The following is a 25,400-nucleotide window of genomic DNA, read 5'->3' on the forward strand; positions in this document are numbered from 1 at the left end:
TGAAAAAATAAAAAGGAGTACTTTGTACACACACACATACAATCTCACACTAGACTCTGGGAAAATATTTTTGAATCACCCAACCACCCCATGTTCCTTTCTGTGCAGCATTTTACACATCAATGCTAGTGGCAAATATTGGCACATGTTATTGTAGTTGATCAAATATTGGCAAGTTATTGTAGTTGATCAAATATTGGCACGTTATTGTAGTAAACTGGTATCCCTGTGCAGCTCATTACCATCAGCATGACACGCCATAATACTGGACAAAGTGGAATAATCTTATGTCCCAGGAATAAGAATGAGCTAAATAAATATGGTTTAGACAATTTAAATAAAATTAAACCTGTTTACGTTAAAACGGTCAATTAATTTATAGAATTTCAATTCAATCCCCTGGTCATACACATTCAATAAAACTAAGTATTTCAACTTTTTGTAGGTTTTGTGCAGTTGGGAGTTCAGTTCTACAAATGTTTCCCACAAGCTTCTGGGACTTGGACAACCTGCCAGTCACAAGACTTCTACTTAAGCTCCTTGCTGTCACATACAGTGGCAAGAAAAATATGTGAAGCTTTTGGAATTTCATGGTTTTCTGCATTAATTCTTAATAAAATCTGATCTGATCTTCATCTAAGTCAAGAGTATTAACGGTTAACGCATAAAAAAAAAAAAGGAAATAAAAGTAGTGTGTCCTTGAACATTATCATTGTTTTTTTTTCAATCAATAACTGCCTGTTTCTGAATAAAATGAGATAAATAAAACTGTAAAACTGTTAGGGTTTATATTATTATATATTAATATTATTATATTCAAACTCACAGTGAGCTGGGTCGTATCTGCCGGGTGTCCTGCTCTCCATCGTTGCTCGTTAGGCTGTGCCTCGGGGTCCGACCTTGGCTGCTACTGCTGCTACTGCTGCTGCTACTGTTACAGTTGGCAGAGGAGGAAACCGGCTGCTGCAGCTCACTGACTGTGGCGACACTGTTCCTCTTTTCACCTAGAAGAATAGAGAAAGATTTTAAAGAGAGATTTTTAAACTCTGGTTGTGTTTTCAGCAAGAAAAATGGGCATTGTTCCTCCGAACTGATACTTCCATTTAAGATATGCCTGTAAGAAGAGTAGATTCTTAATTTTCTATCAGAATTAAGTGAATTGTAATGAAAAAAGTTGTAAGGAGATAAGTCCAATCAGTCAATACATTTAATTATAAATTAGGTGGTTTAGCTCACCTTTATGGGAATGTGTTGGTGTGTGGAAGAGTGTGAGAGGTCTCTCACTGCAGGATGGAGGTTTGCTCTCATTGCTTTTTCTCCTAGGCATGTTGAACGGCAGATTGGTCAGAGCCCCTGCAGAACTCGGTACATCCCTGAATATCTGTGCAAACCAGACAGTCAGAAGAAACGGTACAGTATGCACAAAAGATGAATGAAGATATGAATAATGACAATATTTTTTCTTTGCTACACAACATGTTTACAGCACATTCTTCCTGATGCTATGAAATTCCTGTTCTTTTATATTACTGTAATGCATCAACTACAATTTACGGCAAAAAAAAAAAAAGAAAAGAAAAATAAATAAATTAAATTAAATTTTATTTAATTAAATTAAAAAAAGACCCACTCAACAATTTGCTAGGTTGTGATTTTAGACAAAATAATACTAAAAAGATGATGTCAGAACAATTTGATTTCATAATGGCATCCCATGCGACTTAAAAATGTGTCAGTACAATACATTTCCATACCTTTTACAAATAAATAGAATACTTTCATTTTACCAAATAGCTCTGTCATGAAAAGGAGACTAAAAACTGGAAAATGGACCCTAAGCACAGTTACACCAAAGTTAATCCCCTTGACAAAGCCATGGGATTAATTTAAGCCTGCGCTACGTCACTAAATACTGTTTGTGCTATTCATCCGTACTCACAGAGTCACACCCTCTTACCCTGTCATGGTGCTCTATGAGGATCTCCACTACAATGTTTTGGAATTTGATGTCCATGATGGCTGCCACTGTCTCCTCCTGAGGACGGAGCAGAGTCGGTCCAAAGACTACACCGAGGTTGGCGATGGTCATCAGGTTCTGTTGATGATGGCTTGCCACGCTGTTCAGGGGTAAGACAGTGGAGTGGCACCACATTTAATATAGAAATTCCTTAAACTAACTCTTAAATTAGTCTCACCAGTCTCATCAACCTGTTTTCAGCAGACGTTTGTACATAACGTTTTTTCCTAATGGACCCATCGTATGCTTCCAGTCCAGCACAATAGCAGACAGATTTAGCAAACGGCTAGTGAAGACAGTGAAGTATTTATCAACTGAAGAGCCAGACACCTTTGTTTAGGACTAGAAAATTAAATTGAGTTCCCAGAAATAATGCTGATGTTTCTTTGCTACGTTTATTTAGTGGATGATATGTCAGTGTTGTGTTTACAGGTTGTTTTACTCCCAGCAAACTCCATAAAGAGCAATTAACACCACTTTAACTAAACCCAGATGGATAAAATTGTCTAATGAAAGGCGTTGCTAAAGAAAATAGTTGTTGGAGAAAACAAAGAGTCTTTGTCACAGGTGAAACAGACCACAACAAGTGAGTTATGTGACTGACACATCGTGTGACACAAGAGGTTGAGTCAAATGTCTGCACAAGGAAACAGAAAGAGAAGTCACCAAATACTGGTGATCTGGAAATAATCTGGGTTTCTGAAACTAGATAAACACGAGAGTGATAACTATTGAAAAATATACACCTGTACTGACACATCACAAAGAAATCTCACAATTGCCGAACAAGCAGTTTGTCCAGTCTGTCTTTTTCATCAATACCCGGTGAGAGAGTCCAAAACAAGCAGGGAAACAGTGTGTGCCATATTTTATAGTTTACGGCATGAAGCCATTGTGGAAATTGTGGAAAACAAAATTTCAAAAAATAAAATCTCTGGGTATTCAGTTCCAGGAAACATTTTTCAGAAAACAGCAGTACCATAACTCACAGTATGTAACTTGATGTCAAACAGACAAGTTTAATACATATTATTTCTTGTTAATCACCAATTATCTAAATATAGTGATATTTTGTGCCATATTAATCAGTCCTACCTTATGTACTCCATCTGAACTGCTTGTTGATGGTCTGATTGCTTCTAAAGCCTCCTTTCTAAAGCCGATAATATGACATTCAGAGCACTTTACACTATGATTAGGCTACTGTGCAGGTGAGAAATGACTGAAAGAGCACTGGCAACCACAGCCGTCTGCGAACATCTGGTCAATACAGGTTACAGCATTGACTGGGAGGAAGTCAAAGTCATGAAGCAGGAGTCACTGGAGGACACTAGTGATCATTGTAGCATGGAGGCTGCAGCTAATTTTCACTGTTTATGTTTTGGTTGGTTGATTTGGTTGTTCATTTTCATCCAGATGACATGCCAATAAGGTTATGGTTGTTTTAAAGTAAGGGAGCTTGTCGGCAGGAAAATTATATTAAAGTGGAATACATTAACAAATTTAACTTGTAAATGCGAACATTTACAAAACAAAGGAGGGACAGACTGTAAGAACATCTTGCTACAGAGAAAGTGACAATAAGTAACCTGCTCTCGTTCGTTTCTTCCATCTCATCCGTGATAACTCACTGTTTAAACTACGTACTGTTGTTTTTTTTGTTTGTTTTTTTACACAAAGCTCACTACATATTTTTGCTTTGCCTAAGGTTGTTTAGTGTGATTCAGCCATTCAACCTATACGTAACAGATGAAGATGACTGACAGCAGGTTTAATCCACTAAGCCCAGTTGAAGAGTGTTCTCAAAATACTTGCAATCGCCCACGTGCTGAACAAACATGGCTGATGCCTCATTTGTCACACATTATACCATGCCGCTGTTGCTGCTGTTGAGGAAAAGTCAGACAAAGCCACTGGGCTCAGATGTGGGCTTAGCATGAAAATACATTGCCAATTTGGCTGCATTAGCAGAATAAATACACATAAGCCAATAGAGTCATGATCTGTTCTTTACCTAAGGATACAGGCAGCTTGTGGTTCTTTAAACTACAGAAACATCGTATTTGATAGATAAGTTGGCATTTTGTTAACTACATGCAGGCATCTTATCAGGACATGGGCCATAGAAAAACATACATCCCACTGATTATACTGTATACTATATTTGTCCTTTGGCAAAACAGCAAATGCTAAACATCTTAAGGGGTAAGTAGTATTCCATTATCTCCCAATAAGCAATGATTTGGTGATTTACAGGTCAATGAGCCATAGATGCCTACAATTAAAATGAGCTAAATAACCTTTTTATATGTCTGTGAGACATTGGGACTATAAATATATCAAGAAAACAAGTAGTAACTCACCAAAACACCCTCTGACCTGCAAAGCATTGATTTACTACTTACTGGGTTACAACTATGAAAGCTCCCAGACTTCCTGGTATCAAAAGTGCAAAACTGCACCTGGCCACTGAGGAGATCTAATCCTCAAAGACATGAGTTAAAAAAAATCTATTTGGTTCAGCAGTAGACTAAACTGCCATAATTACTGTAGCAAACAGATTAGTAGTACTGATGCTTTTCAATGATGAACAGCTTCCAGAGCTGGCATTATTATCTGTGTGTGTGTGTGTGTGTGTGTGTGTGTGTGTGTGTGTGTGTGTGTGTGTGTGTGTGTGTGTGTGTGTGTGTGTGTAGTTATATCTCCACCTACTTGGCCAAGTGTTTAATCAGCAGCTCCAGCATCTGTCTGTTCTTCTCAGGCAGCCGGTGCACCAAAGCATGAATCTCTGTCACCCTGGCCTCTGGGTTGTCCATCTCTGCACAGAGACAGTCAAACGGGGAGAGAAACTGTTAAAGAAATACAGTCCAGTTTGTCAAAAACTGAGCAGAAACAAAAAACCGAATGGGTAAATGGTCTACAAGTGGCAAACATGCAGGAGGAGTGTTTTTATTCTGCTTGGTACAAAGATGTTATGTACTGTAACAAGTGTCCATTGTGCAAAAAAGAAAGCAAGGACTAGATACACAGACAAGAATAAGCAAAGAAATTCAAAGAATGGTGTAAAGTAAACATCAGTCAGACTCAGTGGAACTGTTAACCAGAGGTAGCCACAGTAGATAACATATATTTACTATAAGAGAGTTTTAAAGATACCACGTTCAGCCCTTCTCATTCATTTGAATGTTGTGAATCAGGGAGCAGAGCCACACTGCTGCGTTAAAACAGTTTTCGTGTAAATACAGCCTAGAGCTGGCTTTATCACTATCAGTTCTTATGACAAAACCAAAACCAACAATGACATGATGCCAACAACCATTAATCTCCTTGTTGCTCTATAGTGTATTCCTGTGAACACCGTTTGATTTTGAGTCCGGCCTACATAAGAACTAAAACTTCACACAGAAGTTGTTGGTCACTGAAAGTTTCATTCTGCTGCGACTGGAGAAGTTCTGTGTCCTGGCTACTAACAGGTAGACAGGCGGGCAGGGGAGAGATTTGTTTTTAATGAATGACTATAATAAGTTACGCCCCAAGAGCCAGTCGATAAATAGATGACAGCAGCCTCGCAGTAGATCAACCCTCGGGGCCCTGGCTGTCAGCGCCAGGCAATACACTCACAACTGCCAGAGCATCTCAAACGCAGACACATTTACACGCCTTCTTACCAACTAACAGCAGACAAGCTCCAGCATATGCGGTTTACTATATACTCCATACAGTGAATACGAACAAAACGCTCACTTACACGTACACACAGAGAGACCAACCCCTGCAAAAATATTCACTGAACATTCAGAGACACACATGTATCACAAACATTAAAACAAATGTAACCACACACGTATACACACAAAGTCAAAGCACTTTAATGCACGGGCACATCCACTACACCCACACATACCACCAAACAGATGCACGCACATGAGTTGTTGTTACTTCTGATGCATTTTCTTGTGTCCACCACTTCACACACATTATGCTGAAGCACACACGCTCTTCATTCTAACCACAATTCATAACTCAGGTACAAACACACACTGCTCTGGAATTAATTTCCACTAAATGCCTACCAAATCCCAGGGGAGATATAAAGCACAAAATTAAACATGATTCACCAGTTACATTAATCCTATCTTTTGTACCAACCTGTCTCATTACCAAGAAATGTCCCAAAATAATGAAAGCCATGTGTGCTTTTAGGAGTTTATTAGCTGCAGACAAACAATAAACTTGTACTGCAGCACAATGTTTTGCCTTGATTTGAACAGTTGAGACACAAAACAGGGTGGTCAGTAAAAGAGGTGTTTGTGGCAGTTATGGTGTGTGGGATTTGGCTTCACTGTTCGGCCACCACACACACTGCAATTGGTGAAATTATAGTTACAACTTTCTTTTGCATCAACTCCACTTCCTCCCTGCTAATCCGCTTTTCAATAGATTTTCACCGAGTCACTTTATAGTAAGTAACAGTGCTTGTAATCAATTTCTCTCACATCTTCTGGAAGTAATTAATGAAACAATCTAGTTGAATACATTCTAAAAATCAAGTCAGTGCACTCTCCCCATTATTTTTGATAATCTGCAGTATTTAACAGGTAGCACTTTGGTTTGTGCCATTTCATCCCGATGAACACTGTTTAATTTGGCAGCAGATTGTAGCTTTACAGCTAATTGCAGCATTTAAACATGTATGCAGCTTGTGTCATTTCACTATTTCCTCATTCAAAGTTATTAAAACATATTTGCTGAAAGCATAATGATTAACGTCAAAAGAGCATTTTTCAACTTTGTGTAAAGTCATTAGGAGGCATCAATCAGGCTTTCCAACACTATAACTGATTAGCTGTGTATTATTAGAAACTCTATGTAATGTAACTGTGTTACATTCTGCACACATGAATAAAATAAACTGTTTCTGCATGTAAACTAATGTAAAGGTGTTCTAGTGATGTTTCACTGACAGCAAGCTTTGTACTCACATCATTGATGTCTTATTTTTATAGGCATGAAATGTTTATGCTATAGGTCGAGTGTCAACCACGTGTTGGCAGAATGATGGGTGGGGGGGGGTGTAAATAGCAGATGTTGGACAAACAAATCTCCAGTTTTCAGTTTTGTTTCTTCTGTTTCCTGTCAAGCTGAAAGAAATGCTGCTCAAAGCTGGCAGGCAATCACTTCCAGAAATGATGTAAATTATTATTACACAGGAGATGAGAAAGCATAATGTTTGACAACTGATTTGATGCAGGCTGAAATTACACCACCTGCCTAACAGCAACATTACACTGCCTACATCCATTCATGCAAACAAAGCAGATCTAAATTATTAACTGGGGTGTTTCCGTTATTGAGAATAATGATAAGTGGAAAGATGTTGTTGTTGGCCAAGCTTTGAATTTAGTGCATTTTTTGAGTGTGCTGTGCTTCTTCTGCATACTGTGTGCACATGTACCATTGCATCATCCTAAAAAGAAAATAGATAATGTTTGAGATCAACAGGGATCATTGCAGTTTCATCAGAAGCTCAATTTACTGGTCTATCTAGCCTTACCTACCCTTTTGGTTTTATATGACACAGTATTTATCCACACAGTTTGTTTCAACATTATAAAGTTTCTTAAACGAATCTCCATCAGATTTGTCGTTTAAAACTAGAGATTGGATCTTTTAAAGTCTGAAAAGAGATTAAACTTCTGTGATCATCTTTCACCCCTGAATCATCTTCCCCCTTTTATCTGTTTCGTTTTGATACCAGGTTACAAGGTGATAACGACAATGATAACAGAATGTTTGGTTAGCAGCTGCACAAAACAACACCAGTAATCAAAATTAATAACCCATGAAATCCTGGTGAACCCCACAGTGATTGCTGCATGTCTGCTTTGTTGCTGGTACATGCTAAAAGCCGGTTTCTGAAATCCAGGTGGCACCTCCCTCCCTCCATCCCTCCCTCCTCCTCATCTTTCTCTCTCCCACTCCCTTCTTTTCCACTCCATTTCCTCCTTTTGTTCTACCTTCACCTCTGCTGACTGTTTAAACCAGAGAAGCCTGGGATGGCAGAGAGAAAGCCGAGATGAAACTAGAGGTGGAGAATGGTCCGTGAGCACGGTGATGGGAGGAGTTGGAGGCAATGCGTGAAAGAGAGGAGGAGAAAGGAGTTCAACTGAGGACGCTGTCCTCATAACACCCCAGCTGCTTCTGCAAAATTCAGCCTTGGAAAAAATACAAAAGTGCATACTCACATGCAGATGCTTTCTTAGAGATACTTTGTGACATGCAAATACAGACAGTCACAACAACACACGAGTTTTAAGAGATGGAAAGTGATATAAATCTCTAACATTACACATTATACATATAGCTGTTATTTTTTATGATTATTACAAAACCATGCTACAGCACAGGCGGTCCAAGTCGAGCTAGCTACCTCGGAAATTATTTGCCTCATACATACGTATATTAATTTATTATTTATTAATTTATTTATTTTACCTTAATGTAGCATGTGCATTTCCTGAAGTTACTTCCCCTCAGCTCAGCTTTCTAGAGGATCATCTACTGACTAACAAAGAAAACAGGTCTGGGCTATAAAATGGACTGGATTAGACCGACCTGCACCTGCACTAGTTAAAACATATCAAATGTTCAAATATTCAGTAAAGAAGATGCAGTAGCAGCACAGGCACACTAGAACCTAACTAAAGGAAATCATCGTGTATCAAACCAAACCAGACAAATCCAAGAAACACAAAGTGTACTATAACAGTTTCTGCTTGCTAAAGTTTATTTTGTTGCTTAGGACCCACACAACAAGAATGGAATGCATTGAGAGACTACCGTGTTCAACATAGATGAGTGCTTTTTGAAAATGACATTATTCTCACTCACTCATTCAATACACCACACCCATCAGGTGCTGGTACAAAATAACTTTTACAGCCACTGTGGGACCCAACAATCCCCACTACACACAACGCTTCTGCAAGGTTTTCACTTTTCCCATCAGCTTCTCTCATGTGAAAACTGTATGTATGACAACACTACACACAGCAGGTCAGTAACATAATGTGTTCCTCACACAGCTCAAAGTGGCACAGTCGGTGGGCTCGGCTACCAGAGGAAAGAGACAGCACATCCTGGGGGGCACAGTGGGTGTTCTGGTGTCTCAGTGGGTGAACCCTCAATTTGCAACTGGTTTGAAAGCAAGTCAGGAACTCATTCATGTGATGATTTCTCATTCTCCTATTTAACTGGAGCACAGCCCAGGAACTATCTTCAAACAAATTCTCTGACGCAGAAGACAGACGTTTTTTTGTTGGACTGGGATTCAGTTTAACAAAAAATAAAACAACCTTTCTAATCTGTATTTAATCTTTTTATAAACTTTGGAACATGATGTGATCCAGGAGGACTTTATCTTAGATCAGTAGTAATCTAATGTTTACCTAAAGACTCTCCTGCTTTGCAGGTCGTTGTATGAAAGCATGCACAGTATGTAAACCGCATCACATGATCCTTTTTAGGAATCATGTGATCATTCACTAAAACTGGTGAACCAAGGAATAGCTGTCATGGGTTCTGCATGACTAAACTCGTATTTGTGAGATAAATAAGAAAGAAAATACTCACTAGCAGCTTTGATGAAGCTCCTCTGGTACTGGTACGTCATGAGAGGTGCAGGCAACATTCTGGAAACACAAAAAGGGACATATGAATACAGACACTTCTGCAGTGAATCTCTCCATTTACAGCATGTGCCAGTGTATTGCACGTGTGTGTACGGCATGTGCAATGTGTCAATACGTGGATGTTTGTGTATCTGTGTGTTAGCCAGTTGTGCAGAGTGCATTCATTCAGGAACAGTAAATTGAGCACAGCTTGAATTCTACCATTGCTCTTTCCAATTGTGCATTTCTCTTCCACTTAGCTGCCGGTTCCTGGCCTCCCACATTCGTGATCCTGATCTTTCCCTCATTACCAGTGGTTGAGATACTCTTGAGGAAGTCATTTAAATGTCAGCTGCTGTACAGGGACCAGCAGGTAAGACTAACTCTATTCAGAATACATGACTGCATGTAACTTTCTGAATATGAAGTGCAACACTGCTGAAACATATTTGTGCTAGAAATAAATTTAAATCAGAAAATGCAGGAAATACTGCATGAATAAACTGAAAAAAGGATGAGAAAGCATTTATTCAAGTATTAAGGGAGAAAATATAAGGAACACGCCATAATATCAGTATAATTTCATTCATTTAAACCTTTTCACACAAACCTGAGATAGTGCTTGATAGCACTTGTGATAGTCTTAATCTCCCACTCTGGGTTTTCTAGCTCCACATCAGCACATGTCTTTGGATCTGATGGACAAAAATATGAAAATAAACCAAATGAATTATAAATGAAGAATTAAATTAAAGATTTTATTTTCAGTTTTAAGTGTGTGACTCTTTGTGTTTACCCATAGCCAGGTTCAGTAGTTTCTGTACTCTGGAGTTCACGCCAACGATCCTGTACAAGCCCTGCTCATCTATACCTAGAAGCAAGAGAGGCGAGGAGAGGTTACCTCAGTAACCGCTGCCACCAATGCTTTTCACACCTGGCACCACTATAAGATTGCCTGTGAGGCTGTCACGGATAATCAAACTGCTCAAATCTAAAATGGAGGATAAAGACAATAACTCAGCGTGCAGCAGCCAGCCAGGTTTAGTGCAAACACATTATTTCAGCACAATTCAGGTCCTTTAAGAATCAAAGTAAATTTACATTTACTTTGACATCTGTATTTTGACATGTCATTGATGGAAATAATAATAATCCTGGCAGGTTCATGATTATATGGAAGCTGTATATATGAATGGGATACTGCACTATGAACATTTACTGTGAAATAAGAGAGAAGGAACACACCCTGAAGGAGGAGAGTTTTACTAGGTTTATATGAAACACAATACTGAACATAAAGAACTACCTTTGTACTATTTCAGTATTTATTACAAAAGTGAAGTATGACACACTAGAGAAGCAGGAAATACACACAATCAGATTCAACATTCAGACTGTACCTCGAGTATCCACTGCGTATATGAATTTTTTCATCACGTTGAACCCCGTGACATCCAGCTGGACCACTGACAGAGCGGGACATGAACACAGAGTGAGCATCACAGCGGAACAAGACACCGAGAGGTTTTAGAAATATAGAGTAATTTTAATGTTGAACCATAATTAGCAAAATACAAAAACTACTTACTTCCTTCAGCCTGGTTGTCTTTGTTCAGATTGTACACCTGCAAATAAAAACAATATCACACTGAACATTAAATATCTAAGCCTGTGTATTTATATACAAATCTATTCGAGTTGATTTAGGTACTTTTGAGACTGTGGTAAGAAGCGAGTTTATTCACTATCAAGGTGAAGGTAAAAGAGCCGGAGCCAACAGAACAAAGAAGAACGCTTTTAGCTGTAAACATCAACATGACTTGTTTTTATTTCAGATCATCAGAGGAGCTGCTTCTTGTTCGAGCTTGCGCTGGGTTTATTGGTGCCGATTACCGCTGCATGTTTGAATGCAGATGTGAGGATGAGGTAGGTGTTGAGACATGAACACGACTAAATGAGAGTGTAGAAAGTTGCACTAACACAAGGGCTGGAGAGACTGGCTGTCGGTCAACTTTCCTACTGGGGAAAACAAACACCACAGTAATCTACTGTGTGGCACCAATGGCTGCGTCTGCATGTGATCCTTGATTATTTACTGTAAACTGTAGGAGTTGTGAGCAGCTCTCCACTTAGATTTCCCCTGATACGTACATTTCTAACATTTTTCCATTGTTAGACCTGCATAATGATCTCGAACTGATAAACTACCTAAGGAAAAATGAGGGGGAACTGTCCTCCTCCTTTCCAATACCATTAATCATCTCGTGTCACCTCAGATTTATCCCAGGACTCCTTAGGTGCTCAGACTCGTCCTGATTGAAACCCTCTGCAGGTTCGTTAGCAGGTTCAGTGTGTAACCTCAGAGTGTACTGAGGCAAAGTCAAACTACCATTACAAAAATTATTTTTTAAATGTTGACGCTCTCATTTTGCTTAATGGACAAAAGTTTTACATAAGAAAAAACGGTAACCGTGGTAACCTACCGGTTCTCTCCCATCCATGGCCTCCATCCACAACCTGCGGTCTTCTTCTGACAATGCCTGCATGGTGATCACACCCGGCCTTCACACACATTAAAAAAGGCACATTGGTTTATCAAAGACCAGGGTCAGTAGCTCACAGTCTGTTAAACAGTATTAACAAATACTACACAGACATAAATATACACATGTAAATACTGTTCATACAAGCATTGATGTAGTACTTAATATACGTATTCAACAGCAAAGTCCAGTCTACTCATTTATGGGTTTCAGAGGTATGAGCACGGTATAATTTCCAGTATAAACAGATGATAAAAACTGGGCTTATTAGTTCAAACCTAGAAGAAAGAAGTCCAGTCCACAGAATCCGACTTGAATTCAGTTAACTGAGCCTTGTGTCAGAGCACACAACACACACACAAACACACACACACACACACACACACACACACCCCTCATTACTCATGTTCATCCCAGTCTTCTACAGGTTTTTCAATCTGTCCTATACAGACTGTCACTGGCAGTACACTCATCATCAGCTGTCACCATCGCAGCAGTATAACTCCCTCTACACACACACACCCCTCAATATACACACAGCCTTTTAGTCATGATACAGCAGCCACCACAGAATCATGCTCATGCAAACATACTGATACACGTGCATCATAATCTGTACAGAGATACTGTACATTTACAAATGCAAAGTGACTTCTACAGTACATCCTTAGAGACACACCAAGAAATGTGCACACTATTAATATAAATAAAAACAAAACGGGACGGGAGAGTAAACTAAAAAGTGGAGATGATGTTAAAGTGACTTGATTTGGCTGAATTTAAGGAAGAGGGGACAGGGAGGGGGGAGAGAGAAAGACGTGGAGGGGGAGGAGGAGGAAGAGTGTAGAAAGCAAAGCACCACAGGAGGCCGAGCCTGAGAGGCCAAACGGCTTGAGGCCCAAATCAACTGAGCAGCACCCCCCTGTGCATCGTACCTGTAATTACACCATTTAAAAACATCTCACGTTGCTGTTATGTGCTACAAGACGACAATATCCACACTGGTGTGGAGTTCTATGAAGAGAAAAACTGAAAATGTGGTTGTTGTCTAGGATGCTTTGTCTTTTTCATACAGGTTTCTCATCATAGTTTACAAGGTTGGTTGCTATGATCATATATTGTGCAACCAAAATCGAATGCACTGCAAGTGTGACAAGTACAAATAGAAATTCTGTTGCTCTGGACTTATTTAAGATATACTCTTGGTATGTCATGTATTCTGGTAGCTTGGATAGCAAATAAATGAAGTTACAGGTTCTTGTGTTTACCAATGCATTACATACCTCTGAGTATGTAAATGATCAATGTAAAATGTTCACTATAAAGGATGAAGTGAGGCTTGAGAGAAGGACAGTTTTAGCTGTGTGTATGATACATTATCAAATATGTTCTCAGAACTCACTTCTGCAGGTGGAAAAGCTAAACATAAAATGCCTGGATAGACATTTGAAAAGGAAACGGTCACGTGATTCAGTGATGCAGGTCCACGATGTGAACGGGTGACACATGCAGTGAAATCACTGACCTGTCCACAGCCTCCACGTCAAAACAGAATCGCTTTTCTATCGAGTCAGTCTTCCTCCTGGTGCACGACTTGAGAATAAAGCTCTCCTCTTCTCCCTGACAAAAGACAGAAAGAGCATCAAAGTGTAATAGAAGCAGTTTCTGTGTTTCAGTTGACCTTAACCTGGTTTATGTTTGAGATGGCAACTGATGTTTTCGTTGACACCACTGAGAAAACTAAAAGTGAATTAAGCAAAACACTGAGTCAGTTTTTCAAGTGAACTTTGTTTTTAATAATTAATCATTACTAATTCCTTCTTCTTGTGTTATAAAACTCAAGCTTCAGACTCAGAAGTTGTTTAACTTCCAGTTGGAAGCACATCAAGAAAACTTTGGACAAACACTAAAAGTGTGAGATGGGCAAGAGCAGAAATTTCTGCAGGGACTGACTAACAAGAAATGAGAATTGAAAAGTTTCTATGAATAACTAGGAACATTGGTGTTACAGTGACATTTGGTGTTTAAAAAAAATAGAAATATTTGGGCATATTGTGTCATCACAGACCGAACGTTGCAACACTGAACTCTCATGGTGCTATTGTGGGAAAAATTGTTTTGCCTTTGCTAAAACTAACATCTCACTGCATGACTGTACACTGGTGTAAAATGATAATGTGCGTCATAAACCCTAGCTTGATATGGAAGGACTGACATTTTCTGTGCATGATTTCCTGTCAGAAACCTTCATTGTAGCTTCCTTAAAAATATCTCATGACAGTATGTCTGGTAATGGTAGTAATAAAAAATACACAAACGGTGAGCAGAGTATTAATAAGTGTTGGAGGAACTGAGAGCAGACAGTGTAACGATACGCTGAAGTATCGTCACATACATCTGGTCAGGTAGTGTGAACTTGACCACTATTAAAGTCTATGTATATCTGATACTTTGATTATTAGTATTAGATTATTGTGAATACAGTATATAGATGAGAGCTGCTCACCATTTTCCCTCCTGATTTAGGGTCGAACAGTACCATGGTGACCCTCTTGGGATCACGATGGTATGTACAGTAGTACTTCACCCAGCTGGAAACAAATGAGCCTGAGATAAACAGAGAACGACATTAAAAATAATGTAAAGGTTCAAATAAAAACCACAGCAGAGGAAAGAAATAAAGACAACAAGGTGATGTGAAACGCTCTGAGAAAGACAAAAAACAGAGACGAGGTTAAAACAAGCTAGACAAAAATAAATAAATAAAAAAAGATTGAGTCTTAGGGCTGTTTTAGTGCTAGACATGTTACCATGGTAACCACACGCGGTCAGCGCTGCTGTCACGTATCCAGCAGATCAGACTGGACTTCATCAACCATAGGTTAATTACGGTTTGTTTGTTCTGCTGCTCTGTCAGAGTGTGTGTGTGTGTGTGTGTGTGTGTGTGTGTGTGTGTATAAATAGATGTGTGTGCGATCCAAACATCACGGCTCTAAAGTGCACGTACTGTGCCTACGTACACGCACAGACACATTCATTCATGTTTCCATGGTACTGCAACACTGTAAACTGCTGCTGAATTCTGTCTTCATTTCAAGATCAAACGCACACAGACAGATGTGGGCTGATACGTACGCTTCTCCTGCACAAACAGGTATCCCTCCATGGTGTGGTGGCTCACACTCTTGTGTTCATGTGGATTCTCTTTCATCTTCCTCATCAGACCCTCCACCTCCGACCGTGTGCTCTCAAAGCGGTTCCTCGTCTGTCCAAACACAAAGATATAGGTTGACAGACCTTAGGCCCTTAATCCAATTTACCCAACATTGAGAACATTCAATTTTACAACATCATCAGAACCTTTACTTAACTAGATTTCAGCAGAATGTGAGAAATGTCGAGTAAAAACCTCTATGCCCGTCGACTTCACCCTGAATATTTGTGTTCTTTTCAATTCCAAAATGTCCCTTCAAATACTGGAGTATGAATAAGAGTGCGTCCTTTTTGTATGAAATGACATTTGCAGATCACTCTGATTAACTTTTCAGGTCTTTTCATCCTTCAGTCGTTTCACATTTGGAGAAATATTTTCTGTGTGGCCTTTGAACATGAGTCCCTGTAGCCTTTTAGGCACACAACCCTTCTTTTGACTTGTGGATTATAACTCAGCAATGTATCTTTTGATTTGAAGAAGAGAAGTCTCTCCCTATTTTTGAGTGTGGGTTACTATCAGTGAAATGCTGTGTGTGTGTGTGTGTGTGTGTGTGTGTGTGTGTGTGTGTGTGTGTGTGTGTGTGTGTGTGTGTGTGTGTGTGTGTGACCTTACATTCTGTATGCTGATGGTAAGATCAGTCTTGAAGTGGTTAAAGTCCTTTGCCAGCTCATAGCCGTGGTGATAGTAGGTGAAAAGGCCTTGGAGAAACGCCAACAGCTGAGGCAAAATAAAAACGGCAAGAAAGTGAAGACATGAAGCTACATTTAAAGGATAGATAATAAATTAAATAGATGTAGAAGAGAACATTTTTAAATAACAAATTAAAACAGAGGCAGTGAATCTCGTCTTTTTTGTACACAGCTAAGTCAGGTTGGTGCGGTATGTGCAACAAATCATCTTTATTTGCTCAGCGACTACCACAAAAGTGCCCTGCAGCAAGGCACCAAAGCCTCCAAACTGTTGCTTGCCAACAACAGACAAAAATAATTGTATCTAGAAGTAGCTGTGGATATGTCAAAGGGAATTAATAGGCAAATTAGATTAAACGGTGTCATCTTACAGGCTCCACAAAGTCAAACATCTTCCTCTCTTGGACCTCCTGCACCTTGAAGACATATTCCAGAGAAACCTCATAGAAATGCTGCCGTACATTATCGACCTGATTATCCGCCTGCAAAAAGGAAGGCATTGAATATTTACATGAGAAATGTTCTTCGTTAGGTGGCAAAAGAAAGACATAAACTTAGACACATTATCTTACATCATGCAGATGCGACTCTTTCTTCTTTGCTGAAAGGCTAAGGTGCTTCTCCAGCACTGCACAATACTTCTCTGTCTCTTTGTCATACTTTTTCTTGGCTTCCTGCAACAGATAAACAAACAAAACAAACTAAATAAACATATTTGGGTGCCAGAATAATCAAGCTTTGTACCAGTTAACTCATTTCTGTGAGGAACATTCGTGATTTTAACACCTAATCTAAATCTCATCATATTAACGTGTAACAAGACTGTACAAGTAATTTGATCAGTCACTACAGCTGCAGTTAAGCACAGCTCTCATGTTGCTGGCAAAAAACGGAACGAACGAAGAGCAGATTTCAAGAACAGAGCGCAAGGCGCACTTCATTTAATGTGATCTTATTTTAGTTTTCACATCTGTATGAGTTCAGTTTGACACTGCTTCTCCAGGGAACACAGCTGCTTAGAGAACAACAGACTGTTTCATCAGTGGTGAGATCACTGACATAAGAGACGGGCAGATGAATGGGTGAAAACAAGAGACAGATAGAGAAGAATGTGTGTTTCTTTAGATTGCTCGAGAGGAAAAAAAGCATCTCTTGGTCCAATAAGACCAAGTTAAAGGAAAAAAATCTCACACACAAAGGAGTCCATTCTTTAGTAACCATGGTCTACTGATTGTACGGTGATTAAAAGGCATTATTTAACTTCAATCTAATTGAAATCAGCTGAAGAAAGAAACATGGACATCAGTAGCGAGAGGGAAAGAGTGAAAAAAGAGGTTAGAAGTGAACACACAAACATTAGAAGGCAGGTCAGGGAGGGGCCCCAGGGTGTTATTATCTCTGTATCTCTGCCCTCGTTTGTTCATGTTGCCTTTTATCCAGAACTTATAACATGACAGGACTGGAGCTTCACAAAGACTCTAAAGTCTGGTAAACACTAGTAATGGCTGTTAAACTAGTATTTTATAATCTGCTCTGTGGTTACCAAAGAGCTCTAAGCATGCATTTTATTCTCATCCCCACTTTACTGACACGGGAAAGATAATTATGATGATAATGGATACTATAAAAGGATCCTATAATAGCTCTGTTTAATCTACATTTTATGTCACAATAAAGTGCAAAGTGTAGTTAAAACAAACACATGAGCAGCACTGGTTTTAGAGGACGTGTCATCTGTCGCATCTTCCGGTCTGGTTAATCGTGCTGATGAGAACAAGTTTTTCCCCCACTCCTCTGGAAAGGAAATAAAACTCCCAGATCAGTGAAGGGAGCATATTGTTGCCCGGTCAGTGATGTCAACCACCGTTGCAGTCACATGAGACAGGTGTTTTCATTTCCAAAGCAGTTTCATCAACAAGTCGAGTCCTGAGGGTCACGAGCGGAACAGACAGCAGCTGTAGAACGCATTAAAATGAACATTCCTCTAAACAACAAGCTTCTGTTTAAAGTCGCCCTCTGACTCTTAATCATCACTATGGAAATCCCCACCTCTGCTACTTTCAAAACATCTTCCTCATTCTGTTTCATGGCTTCATTTCGACTAGAAGTATGTAAAAATATCAGCTTGATTTTAATGTTTCTGTGAAACTAGTGTTTCCTCTCCACTAACCGGAAACCGGAAAGCCTGGCCGTGTACTGTAGGTTCATGTGTGTGTAAATTAGCCACTCAATGCAAATGTCATGTTTTCTATCAATTTAGTTTTTACATATCTACATGTCTTAAATAAAAATGTAAAAGCATTTGAACCAGTTCACTTATTATTTCTATCCTCAGCCAGCAGGTGGCAATGTCTTCACACTGTGATCCACGATAAGTGAGACATGCTTCCTCCAAAGAGTGGCACTAAATTAATGTTTTGACACAGGATCATACTGTATAGCAACCCACTGACACTTCATACCACCAGATCGTCGCTCCCTGCTTGTTTCTGCATACAGCAAATACCACATCTGACACACAATTAAAGGAATATACTGTGATGAATGACTAACATTAGCAGAAGCAGCATCTGCTGTGTCCTGTACTGTGTTTACTTAGTCATTTTCTCCATACTGGACAAACCAGATTACCATACTACTCCCCAAGACTGAAGAAAGACTGAAAATTTAATTAATGTTTAATAATATATCTAAACTTCTGCACATATCTGACACTTATAAAGTGAATTCTCATAAATCAATGCAGCCGTACAAAATAAAAGCCAGCTCTGGAGCTACAGCGCCAGGTGAAACTGTACCAGTCTAAGATGTTGAGTTCTTTTTAGGGCTAAACTGGGATTAGTATATCTGCAGAGATTATGTATTCACGTCTTAATCTGGCCACCATGTCACAATCAAACAATGACCTGCTATAAGAGGATGGATTAGCGAAGTATCCACTGATACCATGTTTAATAGTGCATGTACATATCAGGAGAACCCCCATGGCTCCTGATGTAGGTCCAACAGGCTGCACAGGGTAAATGCACCATGACCTGCTGTAAGAAGATTATAAACACTAAAACGTGGCATATTTACTAAACAGGGCAAGAGATTTCCCAAAAGCTATACACTGTAGTACTTATCTTTCAACTTAGAGCATTGTACTTTTTTTTTTAAACAACCACAGAACAAACTAAATCTGAATCAAACTGCATGTGACTCTGAGCAGTTTTGCCCAATCCTGTCATTCAGGTATGAATATTTTGTGATTGAGTGATTAAACTGAGGGATAGCTGTCTCAAAGCCAAGATACAAAGATTCAAACAGCCTCTGGTTCAGCTACTTGCTTACTTTTACTTTTTGTTCAATGTTTCCATGACCTCCTGCACAGTCACTAAAGATTTATACTCACTGAAAGAGTAAAACAACAGTGGCCGTGCCATGAGGGAGATCTGCTGGCCTCTGAGACCCCCCAGTAGGAATGAGTGATTTATGGCAAGGATTATTGTATTGCCCTAATCTATCCAGGTCATGTCGTGATAGCACTGATTTGTTAGACACTCAATACGGCAGAAAAGATTCTGACATACGTAATCTGTGTTTTATTTTTAGTTTTTTTAACCATCATTTCACATCATTCAGTGACTTCAGACTGTTTGGTTTAAATAAAGAAACTCCCCAACATTCGAAAACCACAAACTGTGGTAATGCCAATCAGGCAGGAGTCATCTCAAGGCACTTTACAGTGTAAAGTTTAAGAACTTACAGAGTATAATTGTATATAAAATTACATAGAAAACCCAACAATCCCATTTGAATATTGGCTCTGCCAGTGACGCCTCTACCAGCTGCAGCACCACATTTTATTGATTTACTTATTTATGCTTCACTGCCAGCATACATGTACAAACATTAGGAAAAAGCATGTATTAATTTGTCATAAAACATTATCTGATCTACATCCAAGTCAAGAGTAACAAATATAATGAGCCTAAAGTAAAAGAAAATTCAGATCTTTCATGTCTTTGTTGAGAACAACCATAAAAACCTCATCATGATGATAGGAAAAAGTATGTGAACCCTTGGAATAACAACCTTGAAGGTGAAGACTAGAGGTGAAGACTAGAGCTACTTCAACTGACTATAACCACTAATTTTTTGAGTTTCCTCCACACAAGACGAATGTGGCTATGTGAGCCATTCCCCATCAAAAGGGGCTTTCAGAGGATCTACAATCAAGAATTGATGATTTACAGAAAGTTGGAAAGGATTACAAAGTGATGCCAAAGACTTTAGAAATTCACCAGTCTACAGTTAAACAATCTACAAATGGAGACACTGTGGGACTGTGGATACTCTACCAAGAAGTGGACGACCAGTCAAAATGACCCCAAGAGCACAACAAACACTCATCAATGAGGAAAAGAAACAACCCAGAGAGACAGACAAAGATTTCAAGGCATCATTGGAACTGGCCAGTTATTAATTACATATTTTTATCACTAGCACTATGAGGTTTTTATGGTTCTAAATAAATATAATCTGAATTATTTTGTGTTTTTATTTTAGGCACATTATATTTGTTAATACTCGACATTTTACAACCAATTCATGCAGAAAACCACAAAATTCAAAAATTTCTTGCCGCTATATCATAACTGGTATACAGAACATGACTTCTCGTACCATCCATACGTCTGCACACCGTCACCTCCTTACCTTGGCTGCACTTATCTGTTCTTTCCTGAACCGTTCAAGAGGCATAATCAGCACATCATTGGCATTCTCAATCTGGAGGAACAAACACACAAGTCACAGATTAGCAAACATAAATGGCTGTGAAAGTTACTATATGATTAGCAATATGATTTTCTCTGAAATGGCATCATATCATACAGTAGATCTCTGAGCTGAGAGGTTCAATGCAGCTACAATGATTGCAAAAAGCAAAAAACAAAACAAAAAAAAAAGACGTTTAATCACCGTCTAAATAAAAACAACAGAATTATGTTTTTGTTAATCTGATTAATTCATTTAAAACTATCAGTGTAACAGTATTTGCAGAATATTGTGCTTCGTCAGTAAAGGTTCGTCTTCCGTCTTATTACCTACAAACATTTCACTACTCAGCCAATAGATCCTCAGAAAAATTTGGTTGTTCTTGATTAGTTCCTTTGAACTAACAAGTCCAGTTGCTATGACTCAACTTCCAAATAACAAGGTTTAAGTGTAAAAACCAGTTCCTACCAGTTCCCTCCCATCAGCCATCTACATTGTAATATCTCCTACACAGCTGTAAGGCCACTCACCATCCGTGTCCTCTCATCCTCCAGGTTCTGTAGGACTGCTGCAAACTCCTGAAGAGACTTGGCTAAGGACACAGAAAAAAGAAAATTGGAAATAAAGACGGAAAGAAACAAAGTTAGTGGTTTAGAAAAAGTAATGGTGAGCGACACACAAGCAAAGGCGAACAGTAACAGAGTTTGAAGGAGGTTGGCATGATGGAGCGGTGGTGAAGGTGCTTTGTTTCTGTTCTTGGACGTGTTACAAATTCTTTTAAAGTCATGACACAGCAGAGTAATCAACTAAAAACAAAACCACACTTCAGAGCATTAGCTTGCATGCTGCTTCCAAAGCGAGCACATCTCAGTGCTCGTTTCCTCAGTTGCTGGCATGTGAGGCACAGTTTCATTGTTTTGGGTCAGAGTTTCCACTTCAATTGCCTCTGTCCCTGTATGACACTTCACACACCCACACACTTCAGTGTTCAGACACAGGGATTGCACATAACATGCTAAGCATGTATATAACATGCAAAAAGAAAAGCACACATGCATGCAAATAGGATAGTTGAACCCAAGTTTATTCCTTCCAGAACACACACTCTGCTGTTCATCAGACTGGGAAGTTTGATCCAACTATAAAAGAGTGGAGCCTCAGGACCATGTAAGGAATGCATTAAAAACTGCACAGCTCATGAATTTTAGTCTAATCTTTCAGCTCAATCATGTTCTTGATTCATTACACAATAAAAAAAAAAAGTGAAATTACAATGAGAATTTGCACTTAAACAGTAAAAGTAACAGTAAACAGATTTTCACAATGCTAATAAATAACCAATAGTTTCTTTTAAACCGATATGATGCAGTTTGATCATTGTTCCACATAGAATATATTAACATTTGACACGACAGTGTCATAAAACTGGTGCAGCCCAGTTTGAGCAGCAAGCTGTTCAGGAAAGATAGTTAAACAACAGTGATGGGTGGGTCAGGCCAGTGAAGAGTAGCAGCCTGCACAGACAGAGCCGGGCAGTCGAGGGCGTGGTGGCTGCAGCATGTTTCATAGCAGGTTGTTTGGACAAAAATGAGCATTGAAAGGTTTCTAGGAGTTCATCAAGAATCATACACATCAATATGTGTTAGGTTTAGGTTAGCAGGATGTTTCTGGTCAGGCTGGTCAGAGAGCAGCGACTGATGATATGTAGAATACAACAGCATTAAGAGGGTAGGAGCTATAAAAGATCCCACTTCATGTAGAATACTTTATAATGTTTTAATTATGAAAAGAGTGGTCGGGCACAGTTTAGCTGGCTCCACCTCGGTATTCCAGCCAAATCTAATAAAAAGATCATTTCCAACTGTTATCATGCCTTAATGACTCCATCATGGAAATGAAATTACATTTGGATGAAAGAACGTTGAATTCTGATCTATAAACTATCATAGGCAACAGGAAGATCACAGAAAATCTAATAATAGGGAAAAATGACAGTATTTGAATTTATAGCAAATGTCAGAGAATAGCCTGGCAGTGAAAATGATGATTCATACAATTTTCATTTAGCTTGGATACTCGGAACAAATACAGAACAGATTCAAAGCAGATGCATCATTTGAGACTCGATTGTCTTTACATCAGTGTTTCTAGGCCTTCTCTATTTCAGGGACTCCAAGTGACACAGCATTGTCTATTGTCCATTTGCGAGCTCTCCTCTGACGGTAAAGTCAATGTATTGGATTTCATATCAGCAAGCTCACCTATGCAGATCTCATCATCGGTCTCGGCGTCTCCAATGCACTGGAACTTAAAGTCATTGAGAGAGTCAGCAAACTTCCTCTTGGCCGTTGACAGACCTGCGAGAAAGCAGAGGAAAGAAAAAGAGTTTGGTTTACTGATGTTTTATTTTACCAGTGAGGACACTTTTGAGACATTGTGCATAGCAAAAGCCATATTTCATGTTTACTGGACCTTATTCTGTGGGAGTTCATAATGATTTAACCATAAACTCTAAAACACTGCATCTGTACTTTTAGATTTGGACTACAACTATGTAATAGATTATCATTATTCATACCAATTACACTTCTCATGCAGAAAATGAGAGGAAAGTGCTTAAATGTAGACAGGTGGATAGTGCAAGTGCATCCCCAGTGGCATTAGTGATGAAGGTCGTCAGCTCCTAAATGGGTGTAGCTCGTGTGTCTGCATGTGCAAAAAGTTCCAATAAATTTCAGTCACACCAGCCAAGCGAGGCGGTGAAGTCTTCGGACAGATGGATGCCTCTCAAATATTACAGGAGGTGCTGAGAGCTCCTAGGAGACAGGCACTCACAGAAGGTTTGGCTTTCTGTCCATCTAAACTCAAGGCAGGGTCACCTCTACTACAATACTTCCCATTGCTGGGTTGGCTAGGGTCAGCAGCCTACACATGACTGACGTAAAATAGAAGAATGATAGAGGGCAGGGCACAGTTTGTTAGAAACTACAGATAAGGAGAGGAGGAACACACCACAACCAAGTAACTGCATGATCTTAACACTGAGACACACTACTGGAGTTATAGGAACATTGTTGAGGACTGTGTTGTAGTCAACCCCAGCAGAGAACGTTCATTTTTCAAGACAGGACAGAGCATACACAAGCAAACGTGCATTTCAGCAGTGTTTTGGAAACTATAGATGAGTTGTAATTAAATCCAGACAAGGATGCAGAGAACGAGAGATCAATAGTCTCATGGAAAGACAGATGTGTGTCAGGAAAAGGACAGTGAACACACAGAGAGAGAAGACAGACAGAGCGTAACTGGCCATGTTCATATAAATACCACAGTGCCACATGTGTGTATCTGCGTGCACACACACACGTTCGGAAAGAACTGCTGTAGCTTGCCAGTCGAAGAAATGAGATGCAGGCCTGGTTGCTTCTGCATGTGCTGCCAGAAACACACACACACACACACAAGCATAGTAGGATGTCAGTTAGCAGTGAGTCACAGAGGCTTCGCAGCGTCAAAATAACTAATGTACGACCAAAATGAAACCACACTCCAACCTTGAAGGATAAACTGTGGTTTAAAAGCACCAGTGTCCAGTAAAAAAAAAATGCATTCAGGTCCATTACTTCTGTGACACATTATAATAAAATGACAACCAGAGCAAAGTCAAAGGGCAAAACAAAAAGAAATAAAAACACATGTAATGAGCTACATAGAGAATAGGCCGAGCTGAAAATGGACAACAGCGCTTCCATTCTGTCCACCGGACTGAAAAGCAGCTCACTGCCATCAATGTAGATTGTATTAATAGACTTGTACAGTAGATGAATGGTCACATCATGAATGTGCAAAGTGAGCTAAACTTTTAAACAGAGGTTTCAGAATCGGCCCGTCTTAAAGGTTTTAGTTTACATTTAATTATATTTCTTTCTAATAATGTAGCTTAATAAATATATATTCTTATTTTAAGTATTTAATTCAATTACTTAAGTCAGCAATATTTGAAAGGCTTGTAGATATACAGTACAAACGACTTAATTACAGGTCTGTGCTGAAATTATCATACCTTATCATCATTTGTCAGTTATTTGATAGTGTTGCTCTAATTAAACAATAAATTCTTGAATTCGATGATGTTGATGTGTATACATAACACCAGCAACTGCACTGTTTGTCTCTGACAACTGACATATGACTTTATCCTGCTTTGGAAACAATGACTTTAGGGTGTATCACTCAATACAGTGCTGAAAAAAACAAACAAGAATGCGTTTCTGTTTAGCTTACTTGGCCTTGGCCCACGTCTCACTGTGCATTTTGGCAAATCATGTGATGAGGTAACATATGAATTTTTTTCTGGCTTGTATACGCAATTACATCATGCATGTCATATCACACCCAACACAAAGTCCTCAATACATGCTGGCAAAAGCAACATACTTCGACACAAGCAAACACACACAGTGTTCAGATTTCTGTACACATGCAGCTCACTCAAACTGAGTTTTC

At 39.2% G+C, this 25,400-nt stretch overlaps 1 protein-coding gene across 1 annotated transcript in view; it reads right to left on the minus strand.

Annotated features, from left to right (window-relative positions):
- The window catches only part of LOC113169604 (rho GTPase-activating protein 26), a 58,620-nt gene that overhangs the window by 9,143 nt on the left and 24,077 nt on the right, over window positions 1–25,400 (minus strand). Inside the window, exons 2-20 of the mRNA XM_026371158.1 lie at window positions 23,156–23,251; window positions 21,425–21,486; window positions 20,835–20,906; window positions 16,706–16,807; window positions 16,505–16,615; window positions 16,057–16,161; window positions 15,366–15,495; window positions 14,737–14,837; window positions 13,756–13,850; window positions 12,171–12,249; window positions 11,276–11,312; window positions 11,088–11,153; window positions 10,484–10,558; window positions 10,298–10,382; window positions 9,650–9,708; window positions 4,730–4,835; window positions 1,958–2,117; window positions 1,237–1,381; window positions 827–1,004 (exon numbers count right to left, since the gene is read on the minus strand). Coding sequence (XP_026226943.1) covers window positions 827–1,004; window positions 1,237–1,381; window positions 1,958–2,117; window positions 4,730–4,835; window positions 9,650–9,708; window positions 10,298–10,382; window positions 10,484–10,558; window positions 11,088–11,153; window positions 11,276–11,312; window positions 12,171–12,249; window positions 13,756–13,850; window positions 14,737–14,837; window positions 15,366–15,495; window positions 16,057–16,161; window positions 16,505–16,615; window positions 16,706–16,807; window positions 20,835–20,906; window positions 21,425–21,486; window positions 23,156–23,251 — 1,864 coding nt within the window. The remainder of the gene's footprint in view (window positions 1–826; window positions 1,005–1,236; window positions 1,382–1,957; window positions 2,118–4,729; window positions 4,836–9,649; window positions 9,709–10,297; window positions 10,383–10,483; window positions 10,559–11,087; window positions 11,154–11,275; window positions 11,313–12,170; window positions 12,250–13,755; window positions 13,851–14,736; window positions 14,838–15,365; window positions 15,496–16,056; window positions 16,162–16,504; window positions 16,616–16,705; window positions 16,808–20,834; window positions 20,907–21,424; window positions 21,487–23,155; window positions 23,252–25,400) is intronic.

This window comes from Anabas testudineus, chromosome 14 (assembly GCF_900324465.2).
Source record: "Anabas testudineus chromosome 14, fAnaTes1.2, whole genome shotgun sequence".
Lineage (NCBI taxonomy): Eukaryota > Metazoa > Chordata > Actinopteri > Anabantiformes > Anabantidae > Anabas > Anabas testudineus.